This window comes from Drosophila elegans, unplaced genomic scaffold (assembly GCF_018152505.1).
Source record: "Drosophila elegans isolate 14027-0461.03 unplaced genomic scaffold, ASM1815250v1 contig_183, whole genome shotgun sequence".
Taxonomy (NCBI): Eukaryota; Metazoa; Arthropoda; class Insecta; order Diptera; family Drosophilidae; genus Drosophila; species Drosophila elegans.
The window spans coordinates 10,287,301-10,306,947 of NW_024545550.1; the positions used below are offsets into that span (position 1 = coordinate 10,287,301).

Genomic DNA, 19,647 nt, shown 5'->3' on the forward strand with positions numbered 1-19,647 from the left:
GGGTTGATTTCGGAACAAGTTGCGTTTTTAATTTTTTATTAAATTAATTTTTTATTTATTGCTTATTCGCTGATTAGAATCGCTCAAGCAGAAAAAGAAGTAACAACAAGAACATGCATGAAATAGGTGAAAAACGATATGTAGCCTTTAAAAAAACTGGTTCCATACAAAAATTTTGATTATCATTTTCTATGTTAAATCAGGGAAAACACAAGTTTGATTTCAGGAAATTTCTGTCGATTTGCATCGTACATATATTGTTAGAGATGAAAAAACATCGATGTTCCATGACAATCATCGATGAGGCCGATATCTTGAAAATATCGGCGGCACCTTTGCTATTGTCAGTGCTGCCCCACCACTATTTTTTCGATGATATTGTCATCGATGTCCTCCCATCTCTATTTTGTTTTCGTTTTTCCGTCGTTCGGACGTTTGTCGCGGAAACCCGTACGCTCGTCGTTAATTTTGAAAAGCGAAATACTGCATTATTATAAATATTTCAAGAAATCGGAGTGATTGTAATTGCTTCAAAAAAACACAAAGCTGTAAATATCTAAAAAGTTCTAAAAAGCCAAACTCTTGTAATTACTAAGAAAGAAAATGGCGGCTTAGCAAACACAAACAATAAAGAGCTGTCGCGACAACAAATGAGCAAGAAATTCAGCTTAAAAGAAACCAATGAAAAAAAACCGTCAACATTTTCGTCTGCCCGAAATTAATCTGGTTTTTATGTTTTACTCGCGCGTCGCAGACATAAAATAAAGACAACAACAAACAGTGAGTTTTCTGTGTTTGTGTGTGCGTTTGATGCCGTTTGTTTGTCTCCTGTTTCTGTGGAAAAAGCCATAAAATACGTGAAATTCATTAAGCTGCAAAAGCAACAATTACGAGCATTTTACATTGTTTACATTGTCTGTGCCAGCTTTCGTTACGCTTGTGATTTATGTGATTTGTTAGAAGAAAAGTAGAGGAGGTGGGAATAGACGTTATCCAAAAGTCTATAACTGTTTAATTAGTAGAGTAAGTAGTTTCTACCTGTTTTTATTAGTTAACTTAACATTTAAATAGGTTTTGTGCTTTTACTGTATTTTGCCCGGCGGCAACTGATTTTTGTGTTTTTATTTTGATGGCCCGTTCGTCCTGCGCTGCCTGCGTCGACGTCGGCGTCGCCATCTGTCACTTTTGAGGGTTGCCAGCTGTTTTGCAGCGCCTTTTACTGAACGCCGCATCTTCGGCATCTGCAGGAAATTGGGTTTCGTTTAAAAAAAAGGAAACAAAAGGAAATGTGGAAAGGGCCCAGCAATCTGCAGTTGCAGCTGTTTAGGCTTATGTAATTAATAAACCAACACGTGTCTGTCATTTCTGTCGGCACGTGACAACTCTGGTCGTGAATAGTCGGGGTGCAATAATACTATTTTTTTTATTTATTTTATTGTCCTTATAATTATACTTCATTTTTGCATATTTTCCACTTTAATTAATTTGAATCCGAGATCTGGGTATTTTTTGGTTTTTATGGTTCAGATTGCGCCATAAAACTCATATAAATCAATAGAAAGCGCAGCACCACACACACTCCCACAAAAAACCATAACTCACTTGCCATAATGAATCGAGGGAGAGAGAAAGAGAGAAAAAAAGAGGCCCGCGCTCAATATGCAGAGATTTGTGTGGGAATCAAATGACTTTATGTCGTTGTTGTTGTCTCCAATGAAGTGTTAGAATAACGGTGGGGGAGAGGACTGGGAGGTAACAGCTCCACCGAGAGATTACTACGCGAGAAAGAGGGAGAGAGAGAGAGCGGCAGCTGCGCGTTTCTCAAACAAAGTTACCGCAACTCGTTGGAGCCTTGTCTCTCCCCAAGTGGCTCCCTCTCTCTATTTCTCTTATTGGCTTGAAAAGTGGTTGTGCTGGCTTGTTAGTGTGTGTGTGCCTCGGTTTGTTTGTCTTTTCTGTGGCATTCAACGCACAGTGGGCCGATAAGGAGATTATCAATTATTATGCCGACTCCATCTTCTTAAAATAAGTAAACCAAGTTGAATGATCTATAAATATCTTTCAATTTCAATATATATAAATATTAAAAATTAAAGAATAAGCAAACTTGATAACAACTCTATTATCTAACAGGAAGTAATAAAGGCTGTATGTACATTTTTAAAATTGTTAAAATTTTGTATTATACGTACATATTTATCTATAAAAATTTTAAAATACATTTTTGATATATTATTTACCGAATAGTCATTTTTAATAAAATGGCCAATTCAAATAACTGCACCACCCCTGTTGCACTGTGCCGAATGCATTTTCATCGTTGCCAATGGCAACCACTTTAGGGAATAAAGCCTGTGCCTGCTTATTGAAGCTACGCTTTGTTTTCTCATTTTTCTTTTTCCTTCGTCTTTCCCCCGCCGTCTTTTCATTCATTTATTAACTAACTAATTTGCCAGGCCCGAAACAAATTGCCCAGTGGAATTGTTATTGTTTCAATTGCAACAAATTGGCCGCTATGAGAAATGGTTTTCCCTCTCTTTGCGAGATAGGGGAAAAACAAGTTGCGCACTCGCTCTCTTTTGGAGCCTCTCTCTCTCTCTCTCTCGCTCGCTCTCTCCTGCAACTTCGAGGACTCCGGACTCCAATTGGATTTTACGGACCTGGCTTTAACGCTCGAATGCTGGAGCCGCGTTTCAATACGATTTTGCTTGCGGTCGTCGGTGCTTCTCTTTTTTTCGGGCTCCTGTCGCTCGGTTCTCCGATTCTCCAATTCTCAACATACAGCTACTTTTCTGCTCGGTATACGCTCGCGTGCGTGTGTGTGTTGGTGTTAACGTAAAAAGAAATTTTTGCACAGCATTTTTCATATGAAAAATCAATTGCCAACTTGGTTAAATCCCCAGTTAAGGTGCATTTCAAGTGTCATCATAAGGTTTTCATAGAAATCTGGCAGAAATTCATCGTTTTACCATGGTAATTTACATATTTTTTGCACAGTTGTTCTGCAAAATCCTACGCATGTGTGTGTGACTACGCTTCGTAGTGTGTGTGTGCGTAGTAGTAAGCCGCATACGATTTTCGGCGAAAAAAATTGGTAGGCGGTGGGCGGGGCAAGAGGCAAGTGGCTCAAAAAAACGTCTCAAAAAGTTCAATGTAGCTGTAAAACGCTGAGCACTGCCCTCCATTATTCATGGCTACACCGAAAAAAGATACTTCTAGACCTATTAATAGGAAAAAAGGTCAAGAATATTGAATGATTAATTTGACATCAAGTACTCTTGTACAGATACAGATACTTTCTTATAGAAAAGTGGTTATTTTACTCACAAAAGATACAATAAGAAAATATTTCCAAAAAAAAACATTTAATGGGACACTTAAAGAGTCAAATTATTTAGATAAGACATTGAATTTTTAAATTACTTATTTTGTACCCAAAGTGGGTTTTTGTTTCATGTGTTTTTCTGCTCTTAAAAAAAACAAGCTGTACTTGCTAATGCTTAAGCTTCATGTGCACTTTTTCATTACGTTCACCCCAAGGGTCTGCCAAATCGTTTTATATTTGCATAGCTACGTAGCCAATACATTTCCGTTAAAAAAATATGTATTTTTTGTTCCTTAAAATGTAAATTAATGTTGAGTAATAACTATGCAACATTATAATTTGTTAATGTCTAATCAAGCTTGAATTGGACCCCTTTTTTTCTGTGTACCTCCTACTTGTCTGCCACCGCCCCCTTAGGCCCCCTTGCCTTTCTTCTTCATGTCTTGTAACTGCTTTTGTCTGCACTCATTGCTCGCCTTACAACTTGTTTGCCCCTTTCTTCTTGACCAAAAAAAGAAAAAATACAAAAAGAAGGAATTGATGGCCGCTTTTGGTACGACTTGGAGTATATTTCTCTACGTGCCTGTCCGCCGTATTTGGTCCGTCTCTGTTGTCTGTGTTTATTTTTCCTGTACTGTACACTATATGTCGTATGCGCAACGCAATGTCGTCTTCGTTTGCATTAACCGTTAAACTGCACGTAAGTTATCCGTCCGTCTGTCTGCTTACCACCCGCCCGCCCACACTTTTGACACATCTTCAGCGCTGCATTTTCCTCCTACGAGCTTTATTCCGCTCCTCCAAATCAGCGGCCATAAAAGGGTACTACGAGGTATATCGGATCGGATTGGATCGGATTATGTGAGGAATTCAGAGCGTGATATACGGAATGGGGTTGGGGCCCCCGTCTCCACTCCTAATGGATATGTCCGCCTAATTTGGCCATTGCCATTGTACATTGAACATGTGGCGATATTGATTTGGGTATGGGGCTTGCCATTAGGCCATCATTTATTCATGGGCCCATTTCAGCGAAGATGAACTTTGAAAATGGCTGGTAATTGCAGAAGGTAATATGGAAAATGCCATTTAATTAGAGCAATCAAGCAACGTAAAAGTGTGCTCTCTGAAGTTAAATTGGCATGAATTGAAAAAAAGTAATTGCAGCGAATGTTTTATTTCCTTCTTAATTACACTATTGATTTTAATACGAGAGCAACGAAAATTATAAGTTGGAAAGACATTCGACGGATATTTTTGAAACAAAATTAGTTACTTTCATCCTTTGTCAAGACTTAAAATAGCGTTAGCAAGAGGTTTTCCAAGCCTTTCTATGTTTTTATTTTAACTGAAAAGGAAACGTCCTTTAATTCAGTTTATTTGTAGGGTAGCAGAGTCAGCTCCCTCAATGCTCCTTATTGCAGTTCGCTTCATATAGCTGTTATGGCGCTGTTTTTGCCTGTTCTTGGCGTTTGCCTGAAACCTGAAACAAAACGCAGAGACAATGCATAAGCAACAACAACAGCGACAACTCCCTTTTACAGGCAAAACAAGTTTTGGCTGCCTCTGGCCATTTATTGTTGTTGCTGGCAGTTTAGAGTTTGGAGTTGTGGTTGCTGCTTGTCTCTGCGCTTTGCAAGATCAACATCTCGAGCTATCGACAGGCTTTGTGGCAAAGAGATGGTGATGGTGAAGTTTTCAGACGGCAGGGAATCACGGAACAGGCAGCAGGCAAGCAGCATCATCGACACCATCTTTTGTGCGGTTGTTGGTTGTTGGTTGATGTCGCTCCACGTTTATTGTGGTTGTTGCACAGCGGAAAAAATTAAGGGGAAATCCATATTGTAACCTCATATTTTAATTAAAAAATATAAGCGCTAAAATCATTTAAATCTTTATGATGCATTAGAAATATTATAAAGCTTTATAAACGTGCTGTTGCTGATGATAGTTTAAACTTCAAAGCATCAAAACTGTATTTTTTGTAATCCTAAATTTGACCATGCTTTTATTGGTTTTCTTATAATCTTTGATATCACTTAAAAATATCAAACAACATTTTGTAAAAGAGAAACAATATTACTAAAAACTATTTGCCGATTTGATCAAATACCCTTACTCATTGGGTGATATTTTTTCTCCCTGTGCTTGTAGCTTTCTTTCTTTTTTGTTTGGCTTGACAAAATATTCTACTAAGTACAAAACCTTTTCTACTTGAGACCGGGGCGTGGTAAACACGAATAATGTACTACCGAACTTTGTCCATTGCATTTCGGGCAAAACACAACAAAATTAAAGGGGCAGTAGAGGAAAAAAAGGGAAAAGCGAGTGAAAAAAAAACTTGTCATATGCAAAGCACCCGCAGCTGATAAATAAGAAGCAGAGTCGGCCGACCAACCTTTTGTTGTCAATAATGAAGTGTTGGCCGACTGAAGTCCGGGTAGCTGTGTAGTGTGGGGGTGTTGTTCAGATGGGGGACCTTCCTTTATCTAACTGGCTTAATGACACCAGCACACACTCACTGGCAGCGAGCAGCGTTAATAAACATGAGATTGAGATGCGCCTCATTTGATGCCGCCAACAACCTCCTGTGGGTCTCTGTCTCTGGTATATGTATATCGCATAATATATGCCAGCTGGTAGGTCCATTGCGGGGGTGGCTATTCAGTGGGTGGTGGCGCTGTGCTGACTGAGCTGGCCGTTCTGGTGATAGATTGGCCGTGTTACCGTTTGCCATTTTATTGCGCTCCATTTGGCTGATTACTCATGCCAGTAAACTTTAACGGCTCTCGACAGCGACAAAAACGATATGAAAGAGAAGTAAACGAGCCACTAAATGGAGCGAATCTAGCGAAGATTAAATACGCTTTTCATTAATAGTTTTTAGGTTGCATTGTAGGTATGTATCCGTCAAAAAGCGATGTTCATGGGGATTGTATTTCATTAACTTAAAACAATTACAGATTATTTAAATAAAGAATAGTAATAAACCTCCTTTAAGTCTTGTGTCTTATAACAAGTTTCCCTTTAAGTTGGAAATAAATATTGTTCAATATTAAACAAAAAAAAAATTACGAATTTTATGTAATTTTGAACATAACCCGTCATCAAAGAAGAGTATGAAGATTGCGGTCATTTTGTATCTGATTTCCCTTCCGCCCTCTCTTTGTATCTTTGTATCTGTGTTGAGAGCACTGGTGTAACCATAATTATTTTTAGTTGCTCAGCGTTTTTGCTGCCAACTTCAAAACCACAACTCCGCTTCATTGTTCATCTATCAATACATGTATGTGTATGTTTATGTGTATGAGTTTGTGTGTGACAATCAATAAATCTTTCAGCCTGTTGGCCGCCCAAACCACCCACCACAATCCCCTCCCCCGTCCGCCGACTATTTCCCTTTGTATTTATGTATTTGCCAACACCCAAAAGGTCCCAAGCCTCCAATTGCATTTCCAATCAGTTTTTATGCTGCACACAGTGAACACTCGCCAAGGGAGACCCGACCCCTTCAATAGATTCCAAATTGATTTCGATTTTATATCCACACTTTAAAGCCGGAGCTGTGGCATTCGCTGTGAATGAAAGATAGGGCAAGTGTTATGCTCATTACGATTACTCACCACCCACAACACAGGCTATGCACAGAAAGAAATTGCTGTTTAATTAAGTATGGTTACTTTTAAGGTTTGATAACTCTGATTCTACAGCTACTACTAAGTCAAAAAAAAATTAAAAAAAGAACAAATCAATAATTTTGTTTTTGAATACATTATCATCAATTTGATTTATAAATGTTCAGTTTCTTACAGTTGTAGTTTATAATTAAACTATTTACTATGGGTAATGAAATGTTTACTTATTATGGCTTTTTGAAAACAAACTGAGGAATTTGAATTAAACAGATTGTTTAAGATTTCTGATATTTTTCTCTGTATTTTATGGCACTACCCCAGAACCACTATCCCCGTTAAAAAGGAGTGCGGGGTGTGCCTGTTTCATGTTTGCAATTAAACTTACTGCTCCTAACAACAATGGTAGCTCATAAAAATGGGATAACAAAAACAGGGGGAAAAAAGACAAAAATTTAAAAATGAAAAAAATGCAATGCCGGCCGCATGAAACGGTTCAACAACATCTGGTGGGTGGATGGTTTTCGGTATATAAAGGGGGTTTTACGGGTTGTGGGGGGGTGGTTGGGTGGGTGGGTGCAGCTCGTGTGGGCGGCAAAACAACACACAATACCGAGAAACCGCAACCCACATTTGCTGCTGCTGCAGTTGATATACTACCCTACTACGCGAAAACTCCAAATTCGCTCTCTTCATCTTCTCTCCCTCTGTCTCTCTTTGGGAGAGAAATTTCTCTTTCTCTCTCTCTGTTGGGGGGGTTTTCGCAACGGTTGCAGTTTTTCCTTTTTTTCCGGCACGTCGCATACATAAAAATTCATTAAAAAGGCAGCTTGTAAATGAGATTTACTACTGCCACCGTTATGCGTTTTTTTTCCAGCTTTTGCTACGTTTTTCCTGCATTTTCCGCAACCCACACACACACAATTTGTGGGGGATTATGACACCTGGCGCTTTGGATTTTGGATTTTCACTCGCCGGCCGTGCAACGAGTTTCCAATCGAACAGGTGGTGGCCTGTGGCCCACTGTTATCGATAGGCAGCCGGAAAATGCAGCCTTTTGAATCCCAAATCACTTGTTTCTTTGTAGTACCTATGTAGTTCCCCGGCGCATTTACTTTGTAAGCGAATTGCCAGGAAATTGCTGCTGCTGCTGCAGCTTTGGTTTGTTTTATTGTTTCCCCGTAAATCGGGCGGCTTTATTATTGCGCCCTGCTGCTGCTGCTAATGACATGTTGAGGGCTCCGTTCGTGACTTTTCGCCAGATTTCGCCCGTCCAAAGCCTGCCCGTGCATTTTTCGAGTGTATTATGACGCGGCCGACTAGACAGCAGCAGTCCCAGTACCTGCTGCCCTCCCGAACCACAAAATGCAGTCAACGAACTTTGACACAGCTCGTGCCGCAGCCCCAAAGCCATAGTCCTCGCCCTTTCACATGGTCTCGCGCCCTGTCCCGCTCTCTTGCCCCTCATGCCGTCCCTGTCAGCTGCTTAGAACTTGCCTATGGGTGTTTGTTTTGGGGGCATCAAGGGCGTATAAGGCAGGTGGTTTGGGGGAGTCGTCGGGTATATTAAAATAAGGGAAAACTTAATTGATAATTGACAGTATTTAATAGTTATCGAACTATAGGAACTGTACATTTTTCTGAAACTTTCCCCGACCCATAAAAACTTCTCTAAGAATTGGCAAATGTATATTTTTTTTAAATCTTTAGGGGTTTCAATTCAAACATCTTAAAAATTTTTATAGAACTATTTAGGTTCCAGACTGAAGTTTGTAGCTTTATTTCTTCTGTGTAATGTGAAAGACTTCAGTATCTTTAAAGTTTTAAGGTTAAAGTTTACAAATGGTAGCTTACAAAGAAGTTTAAATTTAAATTAATTAAATTAAATTAATTTATTTGTCCAACTTTTTTATAATAAAACAAAGGGTACTTCTCTTGTCAGCTTCTTTTTGAAATGAAAAATTTTGTTGTGAATGAAAAGTGTAATACGATGTAGTCGAGTAGATAAATGGGGCCTGAAAACAGGAGGTGGCTGGAGGTGAACTGGAGTGAGAACCCGTGGCGCAGTTTATTGACTCGCCGCCGCATCGCCGAAGTAAACAGCATTGGGAGCCCTATTTTTAGAGAAGAACATCAAAACTGTCTATGACCAATTATGCAGATTTCTTGTTTTCTGGCACACACATCTGGCGGGCACATTTGCTAACAGCAGTACTGATTTTCCCATCTCTATTTTTGTGTGTGTTTTTCCAAACAGGAGTCGGCGAAGATACGGCCCCGGCGGCCAGTAGTGGCGCATAATAATCATGCATCGTTCGCTGAAGCCGCATGCATCCACCGCACAGGCTAAGAAGGTGCAACCGCCCACAATACCTGGAGATTCGCCGCAGGACTCGCATCATTATCAACAGCCGCAACTGCAACTCCACCAGCAGCACCAGCACCACCATCATCATCATCCGCACCACCAGCCGCTGATACCGCTCTACCGGTTGAGTGGACCGCTGCGCCATCACCAGAACCACCAGGCGGACGATGGGATCAGCATGAGCGGCAGCAGCATTGTTTCGTCGCCCTCGCTGGAGGAGGGTGGCTTCAATTTGCCCCGGGAGACGAGCGTGGCCCTGCGGCTCAAGGATGAGGTGGTAGCCGCGGTAGCCCCTTCACCCGGCGGCGGAGGAGGAGCAAGTGTGGGAGCACCGGCGGTAGGAGCACCCCCTCCGGGAGCGGGAAAATCTGGAGTTGCCATGGTTCCGCCACCGCCCGTTTTCTGTGCCACTCTACGCGAGCCGCTGACCCACAAGGCGGCGGTCTACTACCACCAGCAGCTGGCTCTGCAGGAGGATCAGGGCATCGATCTTACCCAGTCGCCTGGTCGCGATTCCCCAGGCTCCTCCTCGGGATCTGCCGGCTCGGGATCGCGGCACAGCACCGCCAGCTTGGATTCGGGACGAGCCTCCTCCTACCTAACAGGTGTTTCCTCGTCGGGCGCTTCGATTCGGGCTCCGCTCTCCTCGCCTCGCTGCAGTTCCGTGAGCTCCTGCTCCATTGGCAGCGTCGATCGGCAGCGGAACGATGAGCTCATCATTGACTGGCTGCTGGAGATGAAGCACGAGGAGTACGCCCAGCTGTTCATCGCCGCGGGCTACGATCTGCCCACCATTGCGCGCATGACGCCGGAGGATCTCACCGCCATTGGCATCAAGAATCCGCATCATCGGGAGCGAATCAAGCAGCGGATCGACAAGCTGCAGGTGCTCGACAATTTGCCGCATTTTGTGCCGGTAAGTGAAAGTCTCTAACATAATTTGTAGTTAATTTATAAATAACTAAGATAAAGATATTTATAAAATCACCAAAAATAAGTTGGATAAGAGTACAGAGAATTATTTGAAATAAGGAAATTAGATTCACCTAAATTAAAATAGATTCTCCTTAATTAAATTAGGTTTTTCTTACTTATTTTTGTTAACCTTTTCAAGAATTCTCTGGAAATAGAAACCACTTTATCTATATGCAACAAAGACTAAAGTTCCGGAGAAATATCTCTATTTGTTGGCACGCTCGTAAATATTTGCCTATCTAATCAGCACAGAACCAGTTCAACTCGTGATGCACCAAAGAGTACAGTAGATACTTTTAGGCGGGAAACTAGCAAAGATTTTAAAGTATAAATGATTTTAAAGAAATTTAATTTATTAAGTTTAAATTGGGATTTATCAATTGGATACTAAACAAAATGTATAAAGTAACGGGGTTTGGAATTATATAAAGGAAAAACATTATTAACAGAAATTATTCGTTTAAATAAATGGCTAGTTAAACATAATGAAACATAAAACTTAATTTTCACCTTTACAATCCATAAATCTATACTTTGTGTTTTATTGAACGCTTAAAGTGAGTAGAAATAAAAGAAAAAGTATTTCTTCAATCAATTTGAAAGGAAATGGCTCGTAAACGATGAAGTTTAAATATCATAAAGATTAAAAAGCAAACTATTACCTAGGCTAGCGATCAACTACCGTGAATGTTGGCCTGCAGTCACGTAGAGCAGCTTACTTAGTCATTGTTAACACAGATAGAGCCTCACACATACAGCTGCGAGCTTGGCAAATTGCCATATTGGCATTAATTGTTGCCGGCAACACCCTTTTTCTCCCTCTCTCTCTTGTCGCCTTTTTATACTGTTTGCATGTTTAGTTACCGGCTTATCTTTTATATTTCATTAAATAAGCATTTGCAAAAAAAAAAAAAAAAGAGAAAGAGCAGAAGATATAAACTTGTTTCCCACAATCAAAAGAGAAGAGGAGGACTTGAAACAGCACCGTCAGCGATTTTTTTTTTAGGTTATTGTTAATGAAAGAATTTTATTTAATATGCGCACATTAATTCCCATCAACAATTCATTAAAAACACGACCAAGTGAATAAATATAAAAATTAAAAGTCCATTCGTGTGGATATCTGTGGTGACATGAAGTTGAACTTGAAATAGCAGCAGCAACCTGCTCCATGGCGGATAATTGCTCTCCGGATCGAAGCTGATCATTAGCCAATCGATCCGACAGATCAAGGTTCCAGCTGAATGCCTAAGATGATGGCCAACAATGCGCATTCAGTGAAATTCCATTCAAAGTCGAGTTTCAGCCAAAGAAATAATGAATTTGAATGGATTTGTCGGGGGTGAACAAACTGTTGAGTCCAAAAAATATTGAATCAGATAAAATTCGCATTGAATTTGCATTACTTCCGTTGTTTAATTGGGTTTAGATCATGTTTATAATTATACAATTTTAGCATCCGCCCCGAAACTTATCCAAGTTGTTAATATTTTCTTACACTCTTTGTATGGTCACCCCTTAAACTTCCGCATACAAAATCGGGCATTTTAATTATTCAGCAAACTTACCTTTCCCATTTAAGTACACTAAAATTCGTACAAAAGGTACGTGACTTACAAAATGCAACCACCTGAGGTCTTATCAATATGCATTTCACGTTTGGCCCTAAACAACGCTTTCAAGTCGAATGACTAACCCCGAATAAAATCAACACGATGTGCATATGGAAATGCATACCAAATAAGAAGTGATACATATCACCGAAAAGTTTCATAGGTTCAAAGTTTAAAACTTGACCAACATAATTATTCCGCATTTTAAGCTATAGTTTGCAACGAATTCAAGTCAATGTTGTGTTGTGCCTTTAAAAAATGCTCCAAAAATGCCTCCATAAATTAATATTAATTGTTTGGCCATAGCATCCACACATCTGCGGCATGGGTTCCACATTCACACAGTGCTGCATTCCGTAGCCGATTAACACCCATCGGCCGTAATCTTCAACTTCAACTTCAACTGCAGCTTCGACTGATTCATTTCGTCGGCTTGCTAGCTTATATACATACATATGTATCTTATAGGTATATGGGTGTACAACTGCATTCCCCGCCCACTTGGCTATATTGCAACCCACCTGCCAGCGCAGCGAATACAGAAAAATATCATTTATCGCTTTTATCGATCATTCAACGGACTGAAACTTGTGCCACATTCCGCTCGATTTCGGTTAATTGCTAGTTTTTCTCCATCTAATAACCTCCATGTTAGTGTTTCATTATCGCACCGTTTCGAATCTTTTTCGAGCGATTTGCCATGCTCGTTGCCTGCAATTTTTTCAAATCAGAATGACCTCAGCTTTTGTTTTTCTTCGCCGTTTTTTCGCTCTACAGACGGTTTCATATTTCAGTTGAAAAATGCGCCATAACATTGGTGTGTTTATATAACGCGCCGTGACTGTTTTCGCAAGTTTGCCAAGTTTTGTGGTCGAGTTACCAGTATTATTATTGTTGTTCTTTATCGCTCCACTCGATATTCCTTATTTGTTGATCTCGAACGGAGACACTCTTTGTCTTTCGGGGTGCGGTTAGTTGGTACTTAAACACTGTGAGATATGTTCATATTGTTTACTTGATTTTATCTTTTATTCATAAACTTCCCCAGAAAGAGAGCACTTACTTTTCGAATTTTTTGGATCTTTTTCTATTTAATTTTTTTTAACATACATGAAAACAAGAAACATTTAAAATATATTTGCCTCTTTAGGCTTAATAAAAAAAATTTAAAATGCCTAAAAACAGTTTTCTTAATTTATTTGTTCCTTTTGATAATTCAACATCCTTTACAAACAACAAAAATTAGACTGCTATTCGAAATACTATTCCATTTTTGATCTATATAAAATTCTGACCTGAAAACAAAACCTTAGTATTTCCCGTTCCTATTAGTATACCAAATCTTATATTAATTGAACCAAAAACAACGGCATGTTATGGCTGACTTTTTAAGTTGGGTTTCTTTAATATTCGACGATTCCGATTTTCAGAAAGTATGCAGTGATTTGCCTTTGGCTTTGTGGTTCTATTGGGTTTATCCAAACCATTAGTTGTAGATATTATATTTTGGTCTTTAAATATCTTATTTTTCCCCGTGTATCTCAATACTTACATCACCCATAACGAGAGACTTGGGGAAGAAAACAGAGCTCGTTCGCTCATTAGCCAACATTCTACAGTCGCTGCGCTTTCTTTTTCGCACACATCTTTATCGCGGCGAAAAAGGAAATAAAGCGAAATACCTTAAAAGCGAGCGCGGGAAGGAAAAGGTTATTAAACGGTCGCCAATCTCCGTTTCGAGCCCCGCAATCAACGAACGACCTTGAGGGTCATAAGGCGCTGATGTTGGCTTATTTTTCGTATTTTTCTCGGGGTCCGTTAGTAGACTTCTCAAATGGATTTTGCTTTTCAGCCTGACGCATTTGCTTCAACTTTGGTTGTTTTTTTTTCTTTTTATTTGGTACATAGTACGTACAGTTGTTTTTTTTTTTTTTTTTTTGGTTTTCGGTCTTTTGGTCAACGATTTGCTTTTCGAAAACCTGTTTTTTTCGCCTGCTCTAATGATGGCTGCCGCTGCTGTTTAGTGTCATACCATATGCTACCTGCTAATGGATTTCGGAGAAGCAAACTCAAAGTGAAGCCACAAAGCACCAAAAATAAAATTGTTATTTAGATAAATATTTTGTTAAAGTTTTAGTAAAATATATGTGTCGTGCCTGCCTGCTGGAGATCTTCGCCCATGTAGCGGAGGATGGAGGATTTCGATTAGCATATGGGCTTATAGAGTTGCGGGTTTATTATTGTTTTGGTGTGACATTCACTTTGGAGTTGTGAGGCATACATTAAAATACCCTTTGAAGTGGCATTCCCCAGTAGAGAGTTCTCTAAAATAACAAGTGAACAACGAAGCTCAAGATCGCAGTAAAATATGTTCATATTTACTTTACAGCAGGGTGGGATTATACGGGTTTTTCCATGGGGAAATATACGCTATCTATGACATGTCAATATGACATTGGAAATGTATTTGTAAATGTTTTTTTTTTCCAAATGTACAAAAACTCACTAATTTTACATGAAATTTGATAGTAAATTAATTGAATTTCCGGTTTAGGGGTTGAAACAGACCTATATTTTCTGACTGCCAATATATTTGGGTTTTTTTTATTCATTTAAGCTAAAAACATTTGTTTTCCAAAAAAAATTCCACAATATTTGTTTATTACCCATGTTGCGCTTCCCCATCATAAGCTTTCAATGAAATTTTTCCAATCGGGAGTCTCACTCAGCAATCACATAACATTTCGCCAAAGACAAGACGTTTAATTAAATTGAAATCAACAGCAATTTAGATGCCGAACGAGCAGACAGCCAGAGAGCTTCCAAAAAACTGATTAACACATCGTGTACATATAGCATAAAGTATCAAAAAGTGGCTTTACACGCATTGAAGCTAACTATTTTCGACTCCATCGCATGTGTGTATCTATGGGTATGGTTATATGTAGTCGGCCTAGCCTGCCACCGTTTAATGACGACAGCAACGAGTTTTGGCTTTTATTCGTTGTCTTATGCCTGTGCTTTGACGCGATTTATGTCATATCTTATCAATTACAACTGATTAGAGCTGGAACGACGACGAGCGACGGTTAGGCTCATCACGAGAGACACCAGCCCAGCCATATGCATGTAAAGCAACCCAAACCAAACCAAACCCATCCATCCATCCATCCATCCAACTGGCTGATTCCCCCTTTATCAGCGGGGTCTGAACTAGTTCATGGACAATTTGTAGTCTGGGCTGATCTGTGTTCCCTGTTCTCTGACATGAATCAAATGCGATTAGCTGGCTGCCATAAAACCTAACGATAATGACGACGACGTCTCAATTCGATTCTCCCCTCGCCATCCATTCCAGGGCTCCATAGAGGAATGGCTGCAGCTGTTGCGTCTGGAGGAGTACATTCAGCCGTTACTGGAGCAGAACTACAAGACAGTGCGCGACGTAACCCAAGTGACTTGGGAGGATCTCGAGGACATTGGCATTGTCAAGCTGGGCCACCAGAAGAAAATCCTGCTGGCCATCAAGCGGGTGAAGGACATCATTAGTGGCAAGTGGAACCCAGGCGGCGCCAATGCCTATCAACAGCAGGTGAGAAGACGTTTTAAGTATAGAGGATACTCGTAAAAGAACTCAACATGTTGTTTATAATGTACAAAGTAAATATAGAGGATACTTATAAAGCAACTTTAAAACCGCCAACAGGCAACATTGAAGTCCAAACAGTAGAACAAATCTACGATTAAATGGTTCATGGTTTTACCGTGGTTTAAATTATATATTTATATTATATATTTATATTATATATTTATATTATATATTTATATTATATATTTAGATAATATATTTATATTTATTGAAATAACTTAAATAATTGGGAGTTGTTTTTTTTTTTTTAATACAAAAATATTTGTTTCAAGGCCTTTAAAATATTTATTGAACTACTGTTTTAAAGTTTTATAATAAAAAAATAAATTGATTAATAAAATGTACATTTTTACTTTGGTAAATACTACTTATTACCAATAATTTTATTTCTATTCTAAATTCAGTTTGTATCAATTTAAAACTACCCTGTTTTAATATCTCATTTATTACAATGCCCTGAATTACGTTTTATTTTTGTACTAATTTAATTTGTGTTTCTGTTTTTCCTCGTTTTGTATGATTTCCCTTATCCGAATGGTGACCAATCAGGAGTACCAGCGGAAGCCCTGGCAATTCAATGTGCCCATACCCAGTACGCCATCCTATGTGCCAACCACTCGCGTCTCCTGGGACGACACGAAAATCTACGCGACCAGCAGCAGTGTGTTGAATGCCACTGCCCCGGCCGGGAGCAGCTGCCTCAACAGCAGCCTCGCCAACGGAGACGCCTACTACTGCACGGGCAGCAATCATGAGTGTTGCTCGGGCAACGATGTGGTGCTCATTAAGGTGGGCACTCGGTCCTCGAAAGTTAGAAAGCTAAACGGGCGCCCGTTGGCCTTGAACTTTTGAGTGTCTCATCAAATGCCAGCTACGGTCGAACTTCTGCAACATATATTTCAACTTTAATAGCAATTTTATAATTTATTTAATTATGTGCTTGTGTTTTATTTTTTTTTTTGCAGTTAAAAGTGCAAGTAATTGATCAGTTAGACAAAGCATTTAACATATGACTTGTACAAAAAACGCTTTTAAAAATAGTTTTGCATTTTGAAGATCAACCTACAAGCTAGGCAGAAAATGCACATTGTTATATCCAAAAAGCTTCACATTTTAACCAACCTCTCATCTTGTTTCTGCAGGTGCGCCAGCCGCGCGGCAAGAGCCTGGAATCGCTGGAGGACATCCACGACAACAGCACGCGCAGCCATCTGACCTTCAGCCATTACACGACCACGGACTACGGCCACTTTGGGCCGCCCACAACGGCGGCGGCTGCGGCAGCAATGGCCGCGGCTGCCACGCTCCAGCAGCAGCAGCACCACCATCAGCAGCTGCTCCACCAGCAGCAGCAGGCCGCCGCCGCCCGTCTCCTGGGCAGCAATGCGCCGGGCATTGGATGGCGGCGGTCCTACGACGACGGCGACATCACACCCACCAACGATGCGACGCGGGAGCTGCTCTACGAGCAGGAGGGCGGTGGCACGCTGCCGCGCCAGCAGCGGGGCATCCTGCAGCGGGCGGTGCTGAATACGATGCCCCCGCTGGAGCACCACCACTACATGAATGCGGCGGCGGCTGCGGAGTATGGAGCGGCCAGCGGAGCGGAGGCAGGAGCGGTTAGTTGAACTTGTTACATAATAAATTGGTTTGCGGTTGCCATAGTTGGATTTTAAGAGCTCCAAAACTGATCCGTCGTTTTTCTTTCGATCAATTTTCATAATAGAAACATTCGTTTTATATATTACTTATCAAAAATATCCAATCAAACTCTTATTATGGGTATACCTATTCCGTGATTTATATGATTAATTGATTTTAGAGTCCTTTTGAATTTTATTTACATTTAAATCTATTAGTTTTATTATGGTACAAACGTCTAACTTCACTTGCTTAAATTTTTAATTCAATGAAATATATAAAATTGTAATGAAATACAGAAGATTTTTTTCAAAATCAGAGGATTTTAATCTGATTTTGAGATTCAAAATAGATTTGTTTAATTTTAGCAATTTTTATATTATAAAATCAAGCTTTTTCGAATGGCTGTATCTTAGGCAAACGAAAATATTAACATTTTTTGATGAAATCGGTAAAGCACTGTAGGCGTTTAAACACACATTTGTATATATATTAAAGAAGAAAGAGGTAGAAAACTATACAGACTGGACTAAAAATGTGTAAATAGCAATCGTGGCCAATAACTTTTAACACCCTTTCAATGACTGCAATGACTAATGGTACCTATTTTTGCAGAACTATATAAGCGGCAGTCCCTTGACCGGCAAGAAGATAGCTCCAGAGCCACCTAGACGCCACTGCAGCATACGCAACTCCCGGACGCTGAGCGGCGAGGGAGTTCCGCCGGGATCGGTGGCTCAAGTGCATCAGCAGGCAACCCAACAGCAGCAACAGCAGCAGCAGGCGCAGCACATGTTCTATGGCCACACGGCGCAGCACTGGCAGCAGCAGCAGCAGCAGCAGGCGGCGGGAGCGGGGAGTGGCCAGCAGCCCATCTACGCCAACTATGCCACCATTCAGCAGACCACGGCGGAGATACACTGCGAGAAATACCACGACAATAAGTCGACTTCCAGCATCGATTCCATAGACACGATACCGTTTGCCAACGAGAACACCGGGACGATCAAGCAGCGGCTGCTCAACCGCCAGGAGTTGCAGGGCAGCGGAGCGGGCACAAACAATGTTTCCGGCGGCGTCGGCGGCGGCGGCGGCGGTGGTCATCCCGTTCACCTGCACTCCTCCAGCTCGAGCTCCAGCTCCTCCTCCACGAACACCATTGCGAACATAGCGCACTCGTTCCACTCGCTGAAATCTTCCAGTTCGCTGCACGATGCCACTTTGGCGCGAAGCGAAAGCATGGGCAGCACGGCCAGCGGTGGAAGTGCCCTGCACCTGCGCTCGCCCACATTGGACATGTCCAATGCCGGAGGATCAGCGGTTGAGGCCATAAGTTCGCCGGAGTTGGCCGTTCCAGCAGTGGCGCATAACAGCAGCAGCGGCGTGCCGCCGAAAGTTTCGGTGAACGTGCTAAACGACATTGGCAATATGCTGGCCAATCTCACGGACGAACTGGACGCCATGCTGGAGGAGGAGAAGCGTGTGGGCCTCAACATAGACAGTGAATAAATCTCCAATCAGACAACAAATCGTAGTGTAGCTGAATTTTCCGGTAGATCGTGTGTGGTGTATCTTGTAATTTTTGATGTACTTCAACTTCAACTTAGTTTAAGTTCAACTTGTTTTTGTATTTTTTATTTCAATTGCATAGGAAGAAACATTCTTGTTTAGTTGTGTTCTTATCATTTTGATATACACATTGTGTAGGAAAAAAAAGTAAACTAAAACTGAAAAGCTTTCGACAAACCATGTATACTTTTGTACTTTTCCTAAACTCTCTCGTCCCATTCCCAAAAAAATATGAGTGTTAACAATTCAAAATGAAAATATCCAAGTAAACGATGAATGGTAAAGGAAGCGCAACATGCATAGATGCAGAAATTGCATAGTTATTATATAGCATAAAATATATATAATTCTATATATAAATAAATATTTAAACAAAATCATTTATATGGACAAGTATTTAGTGGTTTGATACTATACGACAGAGAGAAGCAAGAAAGGAACCACACGGCACACTCTTAAACACACACATTTCAAATCAGAAAGAACTACTATTTAGAGATCCTCTTCAGACAATTTCAAATTGCATTTATCTATAGTTTTTCCTTTATTTCTCTTTACGCATTTTTTGAAATCAGCCTGCACAGACATTTTTCTGTTTGTTATGATTACAACTGAAATCAAACTATATGAAATGAATGTATAATTAAGTGTTATTCCATACAAAGTAAAAAGATGCATTATATAAAATATAAATATTATATTAGCGTTATATTAAGCAAGCAAGAATAGAATGAGGAGATCGAATCCATCTTTATAAATTATGTTTAAACGGGCATTGATGCTGAATAACGTATAGAATTCCGTGGTATACATTCGAATTGCCTTCTTCTTTATAATTTACATAAATAAAAATCTTTTAGTAAGAAGTTTTGATT

The 19,647-nt window shown here is 40.2% G+C and overlaps 1 protein-coding gene across 4 annotated transcripts; it reads left to right on the forward strand.

Moving 5' to 3' along the window:
• The first annotated feature begins 414 nt into the window (after positions 1-414).
• On the forward strand, positions 415-19,638 carry LOC108144476 (caskin-2). Of its 4 annotated transcripts, none has more exons than XM_017269389.2 (6): positions 415-1,023; positions 9,215-10,241; positions 15,272-15,505; positions 16,112-16,351; positions 16,705-17,181; positions 17,819-19,638. In XM_017269389.2, exons 2-6 carry the CDS (start codon positions 9,264-9,266, stop codon positions 18,710-18,712), a joined length of 2,823 nt encoding a protein of 940 aa, XP_017124878.1. In that variant the 5' UTR covers positions 415-1,023; positions 9,215-9,263; the 3' UTR covers positions 18,713-19,638. The 4 variants fall into 4 exon arrangements, with proteins under 4 accessions (XP_017124878.1, XP_017124879.1, XP_017124881.1 ...); XM_017269390.2 differs by having other exon boundaries at positions 415-780; XM_017269391.2 differs by lacking the exon at positions 415-1,023 and adding an exon at positions 2,853-2,973.
• The last annotated feature ends 9 nt before the right edge of the window (positions 19,639-19,647 follow it).

What these genes read in the sequence shown, in the direction of transcription:
- LOC108144476 (XM_017269389.2), top strand. Translation starts at nt 9,264, where the DNA reads ATGCATCGTTCGCTGAAGCCGCATGCATCCACCGCACAGGCTAAGAAG. An exon ending in ATTTGCCGCATTTTGTGCCG is followed by an intron (nt 10,242 to 15,271) that starts GTAAGTGAAAGT and finishes CATCCATTCCAG; the next exon opens with GGCTCCATAGAGGAATGGCT. An exon ending in ACGATGTGGTGCTCATTAAG is followed by an intron (nt 16,352 to 16,704) that starts GTGGGCACTCGG and finishes TTGTTTCTGCAG; the next exon opens with GTGCGCCAGCCGCGCGGCAA.